We start from the raw sequence: 16,608 nt of genomic DNA on the forward strand, positions 1-16,608 counted from the left end.
ATGTCTTCGAATATATGTTCTGGATTTAGCCAATCAGAAATCGACAACAATCAACTATCTCATAGCACCATTGTTCCTGATTCTTTGCATACAGATGGGTACTTCTTTGAGCGAGAATCGTTTGAAGTTGAAAAGGATTCTGATTTGGAGTTCTAGTTCTGCGATATTAAAAATCCATGCTGGAAAAGTAACATCAAGTTTAGCTCAGTTGAGCTCAACTTGAAACAACAAATTGACAAAGCGGAAACTGAGAAAACCTCTGTCACTGGGGAGACAATCAAGTATCCCGTTGCTGAGGCGGAAGACTTTGGGCATCTTGGTAATCCAGATTATGTTGTTACAGAATGGAACGAGTCTTTTCAGCAGAACATTGTTGTCGTCAGAAATGTTTGCTGGCTACGCTTCATCAAAAGATTTCCGTTATGCTCGAAAGGACGTTACTGCGTTAGACTTCACATGTATTTTGGAGCTGATTCAAACTGACCTCAAACTTCCGATGACCACAGGACACATGTAAGAATTAAAAAGGTCGTGGAAGCTGGCGCAACAACTCTGACCGAAGAGAACATGTCTTCGAACATATGGGATGCAGTTATCCAATCCTATTTTGACAATAGTCAACTAGCTCATAACACCATTGTTCCTGATTCTTTGCATACAGGATGGTACTTCTTTGAGCTAGAATTGTTTGAAGTTGAAGAAGATTCTGATTTGGAGTTCGAGTTCTGCGACATTGAAAATCTATACTGGAAAAGTAACATCAAGTTTAACTCAGTTGAGCTCATGAAGTAGCAAATTGACAAAGTGGAAACTGACATGACATCTGTCACTGGGGGGTTTGATAATTAAATCCTTTTTTAAAATTGATAAAATATTATTGCGATCTCTGAATGATTTTGTATTAAATGGCGCTTCATTAAACTAGTTTCATTTCCGGACAAAAGCGCAGAAAAGACAGCTAAATGTTATGTTTAGGATTTAAGGATGAAGAAAAAGGTTAAGGTTTGGGGTGAGGTTAGGGCTTAGAAGCTTTTTTTACTCTTTAGAAAGAGTGGGTTACTTGTTTTTGTTACAATTTTCATCGGACCACAAACGAAAGAACAAAAAAGCGCGTTGAAGTTGCATCAGTTTCTCGAAACTGGTTTTTAGTCTAGCACGCGTAGTCATCCATCACCTACGATCTTGAACCTCTTAAAAGAAGTGAATAGAGAGGGATCTGTTTACTTTCCGTAAACAAGTTGTGCTTAATTTGGAGCCGTAGATTTGTGGTCTCCGCTATTGTAGAGTCTCTAACTTGAACATGACAGCCAAAAAGCGTTTAAAGTTTTGATAGCTGAGGTATTCTTCTCTAACTTGAACAAAAAGTTGGTCAAAAAAAAAGTGACTGCAAGGGATATATGATCATTTGAAAAATTGAGAAAACCCTATCGATATTTTATTACCTAATTAAATAAAAAATTTGATAATTAAACAAACTTATACATTAACTACAGAGCATTTACTTTTTTTTTCACTTTTATACAAAAGATCATTTGAAATTTATATAAAGCATATCCCTAGAGTCCTCATCTGAAACTTCACCTTTCTAAATTTCCGGCTATAAAAAAATATTTTTTTTGACATACCACTCTTTCGAAAAAATCTTTTAGTATTTGCTAACTTTATTCATTAAATCAACACAAAATCTCTTTTTCTAATGGATTTCTCATTCATATAATTATTTTGTTAACAACGTCTATAATCATCAAACTTTTTATCACACATTGAATAAAAAACATCCAATTGAAACAGATATAAAAATCACATAAATATATAATATCACTTATAATTTACAATAAATTGGCATTTTAAAAAACGATTATCTAAAATAGTTCACAAGTTCGATTATCCATTTTACTTTGTTTCAAATTTTTTAAACAGTTTGCTATATTAGTTTTTGTAGCTTCATTATATTTTCCCATATTCATCAAACAGAGTGCTATATCATTTTTTGAAGACAATGTTGATGGATGATCAATACCTAATGTATCAGTTTGTATTTTATCAACATGATAATAAATTTCTAAAGCTTCATTACATTTTCCAATATTTATTAAACAGAGTGCAATATTATTTTTTGTAGCCAATAATGATGGATGAATAATTCCTAAATTATCAGTTTGCAATTTGTCAACTTGATGATAAATTTCTAAAGCTTCTTTGTTTTTTCCCATATTCATCAAACAGAGTGCAATACTATTTTTTGTAGCCAAACATGATGGATGATTGAAATCTAATGTATCCGTTTGTATTTTATCAACTTGATAATAAGTTTCTAAAGATTCATTATACTTTCCCATCTTCATCAAACAGAGTGCTATATTACTTTTTGTAGCCAAAGATGATGAATGATTGAAATCTAAAATATCAGTTTGCATTTTATCAACTTGATAATAAATTTCTAAAGCTTCATTATATTTTCCAATATTCATTAAACAGAGTGCTTTATTAATTTTTGTAGCCACTAATGATGGATGATCGATTCCTAAAACATCGGTTTGTATTCTATCAATTTGATAATAAATTTCTAAAGCTTCATTGTTTTTTCCCATATTCATCAAACAGAGTGCCATTTTATTTTTTGTATCCAAAGATGATGAATGATTTAAATCTAAATTATCAGTTTGTTGTTTATCAACTTGAGAATAAATTTTTAAAGCTTCATTATATTTTCCCATGTTCATCAAGCAGATTGCTATACTATTTTTTGAAGCCAAGGATTTTGGATGATTGATACCTAAAGCATCAGTTTGCTTTTTATCAACTTGATAACAAATTTCTAAAGCTTTATTATAGTTTCCCAAATTAAACAAGCAGTTTGCTATACTGGTTTTTGTATCCAATGATATGGGATGATTGAAATTAAAAATATCAGTATACATTTTATCAACGTGATAATAAATTTTTAAGGCTTCATTAAATTTCCCCATATTCATTAAACAGAGAGCTATATTACTTTTTGTAGCCAATAATGATGGATGATTGAAATCTAAAGTATCAGTTTGCATTTTATCAATTTCATATAAAATTTCTAAAGTTTCCTTATATTTTCCTATATTAATCAAACAGAGTACTATATAACTTTTTGTAGCCAATGATGTTGGATGATTGAAGTCTAAAATATCAGTTTGCAATTTATCAACTTGATAATAAATTTCTAATGCTTCATTATATTTTTCCATTTTCATCAAACAAAGTGCTTTATTAAATTTTACAGCCAATAATGATGGATGATTTAAATCTAAAATATCAGTTTGAATTTTATCAACTTGATAATAAATTTCTAAAGCTTCCTTGTTTTTTCCTATATTCATCAAACAGTGTGCTATATTACATTTTATAGCCAATAATGTTGGATGATTGAAGTCTAAAATATCAGTTTGCATTTTATCAATTTGATAATAAATTTCTAAAGCTTCTTTATCTTTTCCCATTCTTATCAAACAGAATGTTATATTAAATTTTGTATCCAATGATGATGGATGATTGAAATCTAAAATATCAGTTTGTATTTTATCCACTTGAAATAAAATTTCTAAAGCGTCTTTGTTTTTTCCCATCTTCATCAAACAGAGTGCTATATTACTTTTTGTAGACAATAAAGATGGATTATTGATATCTAAAATATCCGTTTGTATTTTATCAACTTTATAATAAATTTCTAAAGCTTCATTATAGTTTCCAATTTCACTCAAACAGGCTGCTATATTGTTTTTTGTATCTAAAGTTATTTGATTTTCATCTCCATAGGTTTTTGTGTTATAGTTTTGAATTGCATCAAGTATGTTTATAGCATCTTGGAAAAAACCTTTGTTTGATAAAAAACGTCGAATACTACAACTCTGTTGATGAAACACTTCACACATTTTTGACTTGTTAATACGAAACACATGGATGAAATGGTTATAAATGTACTTCCCATCGTAAACGTGTTCATTTACGTCTTCCAACTGCAATCTTAGAAAATCGAGTATGCTTTTGTTGCATATTTCGGTTATTTGTTTGTTTTTTTGATAATATTTACATGCCAACTGCGTCATTTCGTGCATTTCATACCTGCCAGTATTATCTTCGTCGCAATCAAGCAACGAATAACTCACCAATAAGTTTATTACTTGATTTGTCAAAAGTTCTTCATTTACTTGCAAGTGTTTTGAAATGCCTAGAATTAATGTTTTTGCAATATGTTGACCGTCGCAATACGATAAAAGGTTCAAAAGTTCTAGTGATTTTTTATTCAATGTTTCTATTTTTTGTAACACTAAGTTAATTGATGTCATTGCAGACTTTATTTCCGCTTCGGTAGGGATAACTTCCTCTAGCGTTTCAATAGGATTCGATCGAAAAAGATCTAAATATTCCTGCAAAGAAACGCTGTTGTTGTTTATATAGAGAATTGCTTGATTAATGGCGAGTGGATGATATCCAAGCAATTCGGCTATTTCTTTTAGCTTTTCGTCATTGTCTGTAAATATTTGGTTAATATTTCTTTTTATGAAGAGAAACGCATCTTGAGGCGAGAAATGATTAATTTGCACTTGATTGACATCCGCAGACCATGATTTCCATTGCGATGTTATCAAAGTAAATGCGTTTTTTTTGTTTGAGACATATTTTTCAAAGATCTTAACACTTTCATCATCCACGTTGTCAAAGATGTATAACGTTTTTTCTCTTTCAAAATAGCGATGTAATTTTCTAGACACTATTTCAATATCGAACGGATCGCCTTGAGAATCTGTTACGCTTAACCCTAATTGGTGACAGAGATTAGTCATAGAAACTTGTATTTTGTCAAATATTGCATCCATCCACACAACACTTTCAAAATGATCGTTGAAAATTTTAGCGTACTTTCTAGCAACCTGAGTCTTTCCTACTCCAGACATTCCAGTTAAAACCGTGATTGATTTTATCAAATCATTTGCTTTGCAAAAGTGTTGTTGAATTTGATGAAGCTCATCGTCACGTGAAAAGAAGGCTTTTGTGGGTGGTAGGAGATCAAATGTTGAGTGTCGTAGTTTTAACTCTAAAATACAAAAACGTTTTGTTTTTAACCACGCGATGATTTTCTTGAGGAATGTTTAGAAATTAATTTTGAACGGTCGGCAATGTCATATTACTTAAATAATAAAAATTTACTGAGAAAACGTGCAATGCACGAGGGCGGCCATAATTTTATATGTATATATATATATATATATATATATATATATATATATATATATATATATATATATATATATATATATATATATATATATATATATATATATATAAAATCAGGTACAGCCGTAGAATTTTGCACGAAGGCGGCATAAAAAATACCAACCTCAAAATACCTACTTCGTTCGCATTTACTGACCATATCCATTCGGTTGCAAAAATGCAATCCACTTTTCTTTTCTCGCCGTCTTTTTGATCAAATATCCTTACGCGTTTAGTTCTGTATTTTCATATTTGTTCTCGCGTAGTTTTAAATTCTTCTTTTACATTATAGATTGCTGAGTCATCAACCGAAAGATATCGAGCAAAGTTGTGCTCTTTTAGTTGATGACTAAGCAATTAATCATATCAGCAAATCAGCAAGCCTTTTGCAAATGAGCAAGTACTGGAAAGTTTCGTATTTCAAGGGTACGTTTTTATAAATCTAGTTCTAAAATTTTCTTAAGAGTTTCTTAAATATCAAAAGAGAGAAAAAGTAATTAGAATGTAATTTTAAAACATGCTATCAAGTAAGATAAAATGTTTTACATTCAACTAAAATTATTTAATTTTCATCAATATCGTTCAGTGTAATATGATCCTCAGGTTTGTCTCTGAACAGAACACAAATTAGGAAATATAGCTCTTAATAAAATAAATTTCTTATCAAAAAGTAACTTAGTGCTAATGGTTTCTCAAGATTTTGGAACTTCATGTACTAGTTTCTTATAAATAAGTTTTTTACAAAAATAAACGTGTAATTACATGTTGTTGAAAATTTTCAACTAAGACAGTTCTTTTTAAATTCAAAAGTCTGTCTCAATAAAAATGTGAAACATTAAAAATGTATAATTACCCTTAATATCATCGAACTCGTTTTCCTTGACAACTTCATCTTTTAAAGTCGTCCTACGAAAAAGAAATCTGTTAGTGGAAACGATAAATTTCACGAAAACGCTCCTAAATACATCAGTTAACAGTTAGGATATAGTTACTATATTCATTTTTAATAACCGAGTGTAAGGAAACCAATGCTGCGTCAAAACAAATAAGCGGAGTTGTAGAAGTCAAATAAATCTTTTGATATAATTAAATCAGACATTTCAGAAGCTCAATTAGTCACTGAACACAAGCTCTTGGGAAATGGAACATAACTGATATCCCATTGAAGCTCCTTTTGATGAAATACATTTTTCCATATCCACAAATAAATTATTCAATTGACTGATAATTGTGGCTTAACAGGTGAAAAAGATGCCACTGATCTTTCCTAAAGAAGCTTTCTTAAAAGAAACTTTAGTAGTTCTGAATAATGCAGCAGTGCCTGCATGATTAATATCTGCTTAAATTAAGACTTGTGGCATTATTTGGAATTAATAATTAACAAAGAAGTAAGATAAAGATAAGTTTAGAAGTCTGATTTGCACTTAGAAGCTCAATTTAAAGCCGTTTTTAAGTATAGTTATAACGGTTTAAAATGTGAGAGGTTTTTCAAAAACGGCACATTTTCGAATGATTTAATCAATACGAACTAAGTCTATTTGGATAGACTTACAAAAATGATAACTTAAACTTTTATAAACCTTCTAATATTTTGACAACCTCGTCCTCGATAAATGAACATCTACTTCCCATTTGCATTTATTTGTAACGTTTAAAAACTCATATGTCATCAACTCATTCGTGCGCTATATAAAAAAGTAAAACTAAAAACAACTTTGTTTGATGTCAAAAACGCGTTTAATGCAGACTGTTAAACTTTTAATTCTGCGTTGTAGAGCTTCTGGGAAAAGCGTGAAAAAAGGATTGCCAAGATTGGCATAAAATATAATTAGTTGTATTTTTAATTCATCGTATATGATCTGGTTATGAATAATTCTTATTAGAAACTCTAATGAAGGAAGTATTAATTGATCTTTTGAGCAAAATTAAAGACAAACTGCAAAATTTAAAGAAAATGCAATTTATAAAGTTAAAACTATTGCTTGATTGAAACTCATAGCTAACAATAGCTATGATCCTGAGCTGTAAAATGTGGCTAGTGTAATACCAACTGAGCTCACCTATGGTATCGATGATGCAAAGATTGTCTTGCTTTACACCTTTGCTTGTTGAGCCAACAAGCTATAACAAATACTTTTCCAAGACATGAAAATCTCCAGCGCTTTTTCTCTTTGTTTTGCTTGTTTTCAATCTTTTCCGACTTTTTCCAGGGGTTTAAGTGTAAAAAAATATTTCTAGTTTTGAGTGTATTGCTTATTTAGAAATCATTCTATTATAGGTTCATATTATTACGGAAGTAACTACAGCGCAAGCGTTAATTTGTGTTTTTGTTGTCTTTACCTATATTGGGCTTAATTTTTTTTGCTAAAATAGAAATTTTGGAAACTTGCTTTTCTATGTTTGTTGTTGGAACTTGATGCTTTATCATGTTTGCTTTAAAGATAACCCTAAATATTCTTTGCTGACATATTTTCCTTTTTTCAGTTGTAAAACTCGCGAGGAGAATGAGCACAAATTATTGTTCTGATTCTCTAATCGAAAAGGAATTGCGGAGGTTTATGGGAATGCTATTACGCAATCAGATGAGTAGAGTGATAGAACATAATCGTTATTGAACAGATTTTGCGGCCTATTTTATAAAATTAAAGAAGCTTTCTCTGAAATTGTCATTAGGTTTCTGGTATTAATTTTCTCATGCTTAATTTCTTATACTCAGTTGCAAAATTTGTTTTTATTTAAGAACTCTCTCTTCATTCTGCCTTATTTATTCACTATTACAAAATCTTTTTTTTTTCTTCCATTTTTACCGGCTTTTTCTAACTATGAAACTTAAACCGTTAAGAAACCAGGTAACAAGTGAACAAAAAAAAACCAGGTGACAAGTGACACAAGTACAACAAAAAAAGATGATGCACCTGTTCATTTCGTACTCAAGTGTCTCCATTTTATTTTACTGAAAATATTCTTTTCTGCGATTTTTATGAAAACAGCTTGTTAATTGATAAAACCAGTGTTTCTTTCAATAGTGTTTCTTGAACTTGTTTAAACCAGCACGTTAAAGATTTTAAAATTGAAGCTTTAACCTCAACTCTAAATAGAAAAAACTGAACTATGTAACGGCAAACCATCGAAATCAAAAAAAAATAACAAAAGCCCTCAAAAAATCAATAAAAAGTTTGGATTGGTTTTGTAGAATGAAAAATTACCAAACGAGTTCTGCCATGAATATGATGATCTGCGAAATGAATTAGAGATATGTGATCGTGTTCAGATGTTGAACTTTCACTTTCAAATGTTTCGAGTAAATAAATTTATATTTATTGGGATTAAACTCAATTTTTATTTGTTTTTAAATTTGTCTTTTCATGCTATTTTACATGTGCCGAAACATAATTGCATCTAAATATTTGAATTACCATTCGTTTATGCAAACAATTTGTTTTCATCACATCGCTTTTCATTTCAAACATTTGTTTTCATGGATTGTTGCAGGTCTTTTATCAAGCGATAAAATTGAATCTTCACATTTACAAAATTGCGGTAAAACTTTGACAGAAATTTTGTACACGTGAAAACATCACAACTTCCCGAATTTATTGGGGTTCAAAGATATATAGAGCTTCTAATATTTTTGATATTTTTATCTTGCGCGTCTTTTCAGTGTCCTCTGTAATTGATAAATAAAAACATCTATTTTTATAGCCACATATCTAAATAAAAATTCTATTTTTAATGCCACAGAAGACTCTAAGAAAACTTACGTTTAATACAACGTGATGCCTAGAAACAAAATCCTTAAACCGTTAACAGTATAATTATTCTTCAATCAAAATATAACTAAAATGGTATAAAAATATTCTCTTATCACAATTGGATTCACGGCCAAAGTGTCTTTCTAGGTTTGAAATATTTTCAATTTAAATTCTTTTTTTTTTTTTGAAAAATGTGCTTTAAGTTCTATACCTTTTCTTTCAAAATCTTTTCTCTTTTACCCATAATTTTTTAAAACACTCTCAAATAATCAACTATCAGCACTTCCATAAAATCTTCCGAAAAATGTTTTCCTTTTAGTTTTCTCTAAAAACCACCAAACATTTCTCAAAAAATCATCTTCATTTTCTATTAAAATCTTCCCATAAATTTTCTTTTAGTTTCTCCCAAAGTTCTGGAAGATTTACTCAACCGTAATTTTTCTGTGGCTGTAGATACTTCTTAAATAAGGTCTTGTTCTAGCATAGACAAATGATTTTATCTTCGAGTTTGTTTAGCGTTTTTGTGTCAACATCTAAGTTATGGATTTCTAAAACAGATTTTACAGGTTATCTCCCTGATTTGCTTTTGCCTCTGGTCTAAACTTCCTTAAAAAAATCATAAAATAGTTACAGAATATTCGCGAACCTTACTAATGGAACTATAATTGTTTTATCAGTTGAGACAATTGAATTTCTTGTCATTTTTTAAAAAACGGTTCTAAATTTTAATGGTGTGACTGATTTATTATTCATGCTATTTTGCATGTGCCCAACCTGGTGTTTGGTTGTGTCGTACTTTTCTTAAATCAAATACGTTATATGTTTAAATATAGTAAAACTTAAAGATTATGTTTATAATTTCTTTCGTTTTCGTTTTTAATATAAATTGATTTATATTAGCTGCCAGTAAAAAAAACTTAGGCACAACAACTTGGCATAAAGTAGTCTATTGGTTTTTTGAACTAGAATTGCAACAAATTTGTATGATTCAGATTCACAATGAGCTACAAAGATCTTCTAAAAATTTTTTGAATGACATGCAAGTTTGGGATCACTGCATTGATTGTGACCTTGTTATCAGCACTATGTTTTTCTGACAAATTTCTCAAAGAGTTTTTCTCTGAAGGTTGGCAATTACTTAATTTTGTCTCTGATTAGGATCCCTCTCACTAAGGTTTAAATTCCCTCAGTAATCTTAAAGTCATTTTCAAAATCGATTGAAGTTTATATGAAGTTTAAATTTGTTAATATCAACTTTAATTAAGTTGAAAAAAAAAATCAAAATAACTTAAAACGGCTCTTTTGCTAGAATTACCTCACAAAAATGAAATGAGAACTGGATTTTCGACTGAAACATTGCAAAAACGATGATTTTGGCTCAAATTTTATTTCATGTTTTAGACCTACTATAAAAAGGCGACCGAAGTAATTCAACCGAATTTTAAAGATGTTCAAAAAGAGGTCTACAGATGCTCAATTAGAAAGTTTGAAAGCAAAATTTTTTTGTCAAAGAAGATAAAAAAGTGAATAGGAGGTTTTCTAATAAATTTCAAAAATGAAGAGAAAACAATAAATCTTGTGTCAAGTTAACTCGATCCCTTGACAAACATTTCGAACAGAAATGATTTTGGTAAGAAAGCTTGAATCAAAACAATCTCAAGTCAAAGTTGAACATTAGGAGTTTGGAACATCATAGAACGGAACACAATTTGATTAGAACATTTAAAGTTCGAGTTAGTTTTGAACTTCTTTGAAATTCGGTCGAATCTGTACAGCCGTTCATGGTTCATCTTAGAAAACGTATTATAAAAATGTTTGAAAAATAGTTAAAAAAATTTGACAATTCAACTTACTGTTGCCCTGATTATAGGAAAATAGCGGCAATCTTGCTACCTCGGGTGTATATTAAAGTTAAAAGTATTTAAGAGTTTATTACACAAAATACTTGATATACTAGCAATGATTTTTTTTTCTTAACCTTTAATTTTAAAAGGATTAAATTTGGTATAAAGCTTTCAGCCAATTGACTAGAAAGTCAAATGCTAATGAAAAAAACATTTTCCAAAAGTGAACCATCCCAGTGATGAATATTGGTGGAGTAATCATATATTCAGTTGCCTTTACAAAATCAATTAGTTACAAGACATGTCATCAAATTTTTTCACTCCACCCAATAGCATTCATGTGCTCATGAGCAGTTCTCAAAAGATCAAGCTGAGAGGTTTAATTATTTAAATGAATGTTTCAGGATGAAGATGGTAACAGCCAAAACTCCTTAGACCTTGAAGCAAGGAAACTTGAAAACAGGTAAGCTGTAATTAAGATATTATAACAGAGGATGTTAATGCTTTTAAGACTTCCTTAGCTTATTTAGTGGCAGATGCACTAAACAATTTCATTAGAACTTTTGTTGGGACACCGCTAAAAGGTACCAGTTAATGAAAAAATAGTTTAAATTGATCATATAACAAGAACACATGTCTCACATATGCAAATTGTGGTGCTCCCACATTATGGGAAGCACCACAATTAATAATAAAACAGGTGTTTGTTCTGTAGTTTTAGTAGAACTTTGCCTCGCATATCTTTTTTTTTAATGTGCTTTTTAATTTTTTTTGTCGGTTTGTATCTTGTCTGTCTTATTTAAACTTTTGCCTGCTTTTTTAATAAGTATAAAAAAAAAGTAATTACACAGGCTGTTTGAACAAAAATAAAAGTTACTTCTCATATTTATTTATTTTTAATAAATGGAAAACGATGATATTTTATACTTAATTTTTAAGATGCCAGAACTTTTCTTAAGAAAATAGGGGTCAGATTTCTAAGATAACATCAGTTTTTTTCTATCAGATAATATTACGGAAATAAGGTCTATGTGACTTGATGCCATATGCATGTTTTACAATTCTATTAAGTATCTCTAATTATAACACAAAATATGTAGGTTATATATATATTACACAAGAAATGTTTATTTTATCGTTAATATGACGGAGCTTGAAAGGTAAGCAGGATCAGCAGGCGTCCAGGATCACCGCCCCAAGACCATTGAAGTTCGGCTACTAGGGTGTAACACATACGGTCGTGGGCGCCCAAGGAGAAGGAAAAGGAAGGGACTCAGATAGGTTGAGTGTTAGTGTTGTATTATAAAAAACCAAAAGGACAGGTGTCCAGAAAGAGATTTATCGTAAAGAGAGAGTGTAGGAGGGGCTTGGGTACGAACCGTACGATAACACAAACCCGCTAATTGACGTAAGGTTGCGCGTGTAGGTGCGGCAAGGTGCAGAGGGTGGCTGCGCAGTGTGGCGGTTAGGGGGATTTGGGAGAGAGACCAGGTGCAAATTTCAACATGGGGAAGAAGAAGATGGGCGTGGGGGGTGAGAAAAAAGGAGAGGGTAGTGAAGGAGTTTTTTTATTATTTTATTTTTTGTTATTTGTAATACTTTATTATTTATCATACCTTATCATTTATTACATATTATGTATATTTAATTATTATTAATTTTTTATTATTAATTCTCAACATTATTTTTATCCTGTTTTTATATATTTTGAGTTATATAGAGTGAATTATTTGCTGTCTATTAGAAATTAGTAATTATGAGTTATATACTGTATATTATTTTATATCTTTATATATATTATGTATATTATTGTATATGTATATCTTAGTATTGTTTTGCATTTATTCTTAGCTGTTCGCTATTTACTCTTATGTGTTATTTTATATATTTATATATGTATTTTATATTTTTATATGTTATTTACTGTGAGTTATATTCTTTTTCTTCTTATTATTATTAGCTGTTGTTTGTGATATATTATTTATATATGGTATATTATTTATATATAGTATATTATTTATAGTGTGTTATTTATATATCATTTTTATATTATTTTTGTTATGTGTGCAGTATGTATAGGATTGCTTTTTATTAATTATTACTCTTATGAATGTGTATTATATATTCGTTTTATTATTTGTGTGCGTTATTTATTTGTTCTATCTTTTATTTATTAGTTCTATTTTTTATTTGTTATATGTTATGTATGATATTTTTTTTTTGTTGTTATTCCAACGGACTTTTGTGTGGGGGGGGGGGGGGAGGTATTTTTTTAGGGCTGAGTGTGTGATATTCATGCGATGTGAATTAAGGCAATTAGTAGCAGTATGTAATATCTTATAAACAATATGAGGTAAAAAACAATACAAGATATAACCAGGTGACATAAGCACTACAAGTAATCATATTATATAATGTGTGTAGACCAAGAATCTTATAGTGATAAAAAATGTGTATATGTTATTTATACGGGTGTGCGAGCGGCGGTTGTGAATCGTGAATTAGGTAGTAGAATACTTGATTCTCTTCAGGAGATGGCGAGTGTATGCGTCCTGTAGGAAGGAGCGCTTACCCTGGTATTTGACGTTTCAAATGTCTAGTCGACCGATATCTAACCCCCCCCCCCCCGTCGGGGAGTTGTCACCGAAATCGGCGAGCGAGACCCATCCCTACGTCAAGTCTTCATATGAGGCGCCCAAGTGATGACGTACTACCGTAAGCCAATTACCCTGACCCCGACGTATTTTTAGAGCCGCTAGCTCATTCGTATAGATAACAGGGACTAGTCCGTGTGATATGTGAGCGCGATGGTAGTATGCAGTGAGAGACGCGTGCGTAACTTCACTATGACAACTGCTCAATCTTTCAAGGAGTTGTGGTAGTGACGCTATATAATTGTTACTGCTCATCTCTATAGAGTGCTCCATTTTTTGGAGTTCTTTTGAGGTGATATAATGACGCTTTTTTGAGGTGACTTAATGGTGCGTGTAGGTTAAAAGCAAATAAATATAGGTAAAAACAGATAAACACAACTAAAGCTAATGAAAGCTGAGCAGAACCAATGAGCGATGTGGTGGTGAATGGGTTGGTGGACAAAAAAGTAAAAGAAGAAGTAAATTACCTTAGGTGGTTGGTTATTCCTTATAGAATTCGAGTCTGATGATCTTATATAAGCCATATTAAAAACTACTTTTCCGAAGAAATTGTCACTACTCCAATATGTAAGAATTATTTAATCAAGAAATAACTAAAGGTTGTGAAGAAGATATCAAAACTCAAGTAAATGCGAATGTATTCAATAAAGTAAAAGACCGTTGTTACTACTGCGAGATTAACGTTAGTAATGTGTTTGAGGCAGTCTTTGCGTATCAGTTCTGAGCAAAGGTGAGAAACAAATAGGAAGTGAAAAGGTTTGAAGATGAGAAACGATTAGGAAGTGATAAGTGTGTATGTGCAGGACGTGTTGGAAGCTCTTGGTAGGCCATAATGTATAAGTATGGTGAGCGCGGAAGTGGCAGGATCTGTAGGAGTAATGCGCGTGAATTTTTATATTTTTTTAAATTTTTTATTTTATATTCCCTTGTATTATTTTCTTTTTATTTTATCTTTTATTATTTGTTTTTTGTTATGTTGATATTGTTTAGATTTTGTTGAGTGAGTTGTGGTATGATGTGTGAACTTATCTATTCATTTTTTATTCTATTCTATTGGTATTTTATTTTTCATTTATTTTATTTTTTATTTTTATTTTATTTTCTGTTATAGCGCTTCGACGTATGTGTGTCTGTATCCGTGTGATGGATATTAAGCAAGGATGTGCGTTAAAGCGGCAAAGTATGTGTAGCGATAATGCGCGTGATTTTTTGTTATCTTATTTTACATTTTTAATTTATACGGGTATTATTGAGGTATTGTTATTTTAGGTTTGTGTTGTGTATGCATGTTACTTACTATTTACTGTTTAGTATTTATTTATTTATTTATTTTTTATTTTTACAAAAAGTGTACGGATGCATGTGTATGTGTGATGGAAGTTTTAAGTAGAGTACGGATGCATGCGTATATGTGGTGAAAGTTTAAGTGGTATGCGTTCGGAAATGGTGGGATGTGTGTTGTCAATGAGCGTGATTTTTAATATATTATGATGTTTAATTTTTTATTTTTTATTTTAGTTTTTGTTTTAACTTTATCTTTATTTTTATTTTTATTCTTTATTATTGTGTGCGTGTAGTGTAACGCGTGTGCTATTTGATTTTATTTTTAATGTTATTCCTATTTAATATTTATTTGCAGTTGGATAGTGATGAAGGTTTAATTTAGAGTACTTTAGAAAATGGCAGGATGTGTGGTGGTGATGCACGCGATTTTTTATTTTTTTATTTTTTACTTTATTTTCTATTCTTATTTTAATTTAATTTTATTTGATTTATTTTCATGTTATTCCAATTGTTATACATTTCTTTTTTTGCCAAAGTGTACGGATATATGTGTATGTGGTGAGACCTAATTCGAGTACGCGCGGAGGTGGTGAGATGTGCCGTGGTAATGCGGGTGATGTTTTGTTTATTTATTTATATATATATTTTTATTTTTATGTTTAATGTTACGTTCATGTGTTGTAGTGTGATGCGCTATTTATTTTAATTTTTTATTTTTTTCACAAAAACGTATGAGTGTACGTTTTTAAATGTGATGAGAAAGTAATATGAATTTAAAATTTTATTTTTTATTTTTTTCATTAAAGCGTACGGGTGTTTATTTTTAAAATTGTGATGGAAGTATAATCTGAATGAGTGCCGCGAGTGCAGCTCATATTTATTACAAAAATAATAAGTTACTTCTTTTTCGCATGAAGTTTTTTGTTGAAATCTCATTATGATTGAGATACCTTCCTACATACTTTGCAATGACAAAGATATTTCTATTATCACTTACTTTTTAAGCATAAAACTTTTTGAGTGGAACTTTGTAAAATGTTCGACTGTTTAAAAAAGCTTAGAATAAAATTGAACGCTACAAAATCAAATAAATTCCATAAACATAATACACTTATAGTAAAACACCTCAAACATTTAAACTATTAGCAAACTACTAATACTGTATAATAGCTATACATTTATGTTTTTTATAAAATAAATGTATTTTTAAAGAATAACTTATGAAAACAAACAAAGCAAATAAAAAACTTAATCTAAAATTCAGCGAGAAAAAAACTTAATCTAAAATTCAGCGAGAAAAAATCTTAATCTAAAATTCAGCGAGAAAAAAACTCTGATAAGGTCTGACATGACGTGTCTAACGTGACGTGTCTGAAGTGAAAAAAAAATTAGAGCTATGATTAATCTCATCAGGTAAATGATTGATCCGAAAATATAATATTAATATACTGTTCAAGTAAAACCCATACCATTTTATTTTAATCGCTCTTCTGTGCCCTAACCCTAACCCAAACCCTAACCCTAACCATACTTAATTACACTTAATTACACTTTGCACTGTATTTAAATGCATTATTTAAATATAACTAGTAAGTCTGGATATATTTTATTTGTTTGTTTATATAAGTGATTCTTTAAAATTAAATTTATTTTAACATTTCTTGTTTAAAGTCAGCTAAAAAGTCATTTAGAATATCGTTGTAAATGTTATAAATTAATTTTGTGAAGCTTTTATCTAAAATTTGAAATATTCAATACTAAATATGCAGTTTAAGCCGACTTCGCTTAAAAGTTTTTCTTTATGTTGTGCAGCCTTAATCTCTAATT

General features: G+C 30.1%; 2 protein-coding genes and 1 pseudogene across 9 annotated transcripts in view; 2 read left to right on the forward strand and 1 right to left on the reverse strand.

The window, feature by feature from the left end:
• LOC149883442 (uncharacterized) overlaps positions 1-16,608 on the forward strand; it is a 21,173-nt pseudogene continuing 4,565 nt past the window's right edge.
• LOC149883443 (uncharacterized) overlaps positions 1,689-16,608 on the reverse strand; it is a 17,269-nt gene continuing 2,349 nt past the window's right edge. For 2 of the 8 annotated variants that reach the window (XM_090100102.1, XM_090100103.1), the window contains exons 3-4: positions 6,101-6,153; positions 1,689-5,068 (exon numbers count right to left, since the gene is read on the reverse strand). In XM_090100102.1, coding sequence (XP_089956228.1) covers positions 1,863-5,068; positions 6,101-6,153 — 3,259 coding nt within the window. In that variant the 3' untranslated portion in view covers positions 1,689-1,862. Of the gene's footprint in view, positions 5,069-5,371; positions 6,154-8,162; positions 8,338-8,453; positions 8,542-8,663; positions 8,965-16,608 lie in introns of those variants that run through there. The other 6 variants (XM_090100109.1, XM_090100105.1, XM_090100107.1 and 3 more) reach the window with 6 other exon arrangements.
• LOC149883444 (uncharacterized) overlaps positions 16,084-16,608 on the forward strand; it is an 18,226-nt gene continuing 17,701 nt past the window's right edge. Inside the window, exon 1 of the mRNA XM_090100112.1 lies at positions 16,084-16,194. The gene's annotated coding sequence lies outside the window, so the exon portion shown is untranslated. The remainder of the gene's footprint in view (positions 16,195-16,608) is intronic.

Source organism: Hydra viridissima, unplaced genomic scaffold, assembly GCF_058129835.1.
Source record: "Hydra viridissima isolate aposymbiotic clone 2 unplaced genomic scaffold, HvirCarnegie_v1 scaffold_10, whole genome shotgun sequence".
Lineage (NCBI taxonomy): Eukaryota > Metazoa > Cnidaria > Hydrozoa > Anthoathecata > Hydridae > Hydra > Hydra viridissima.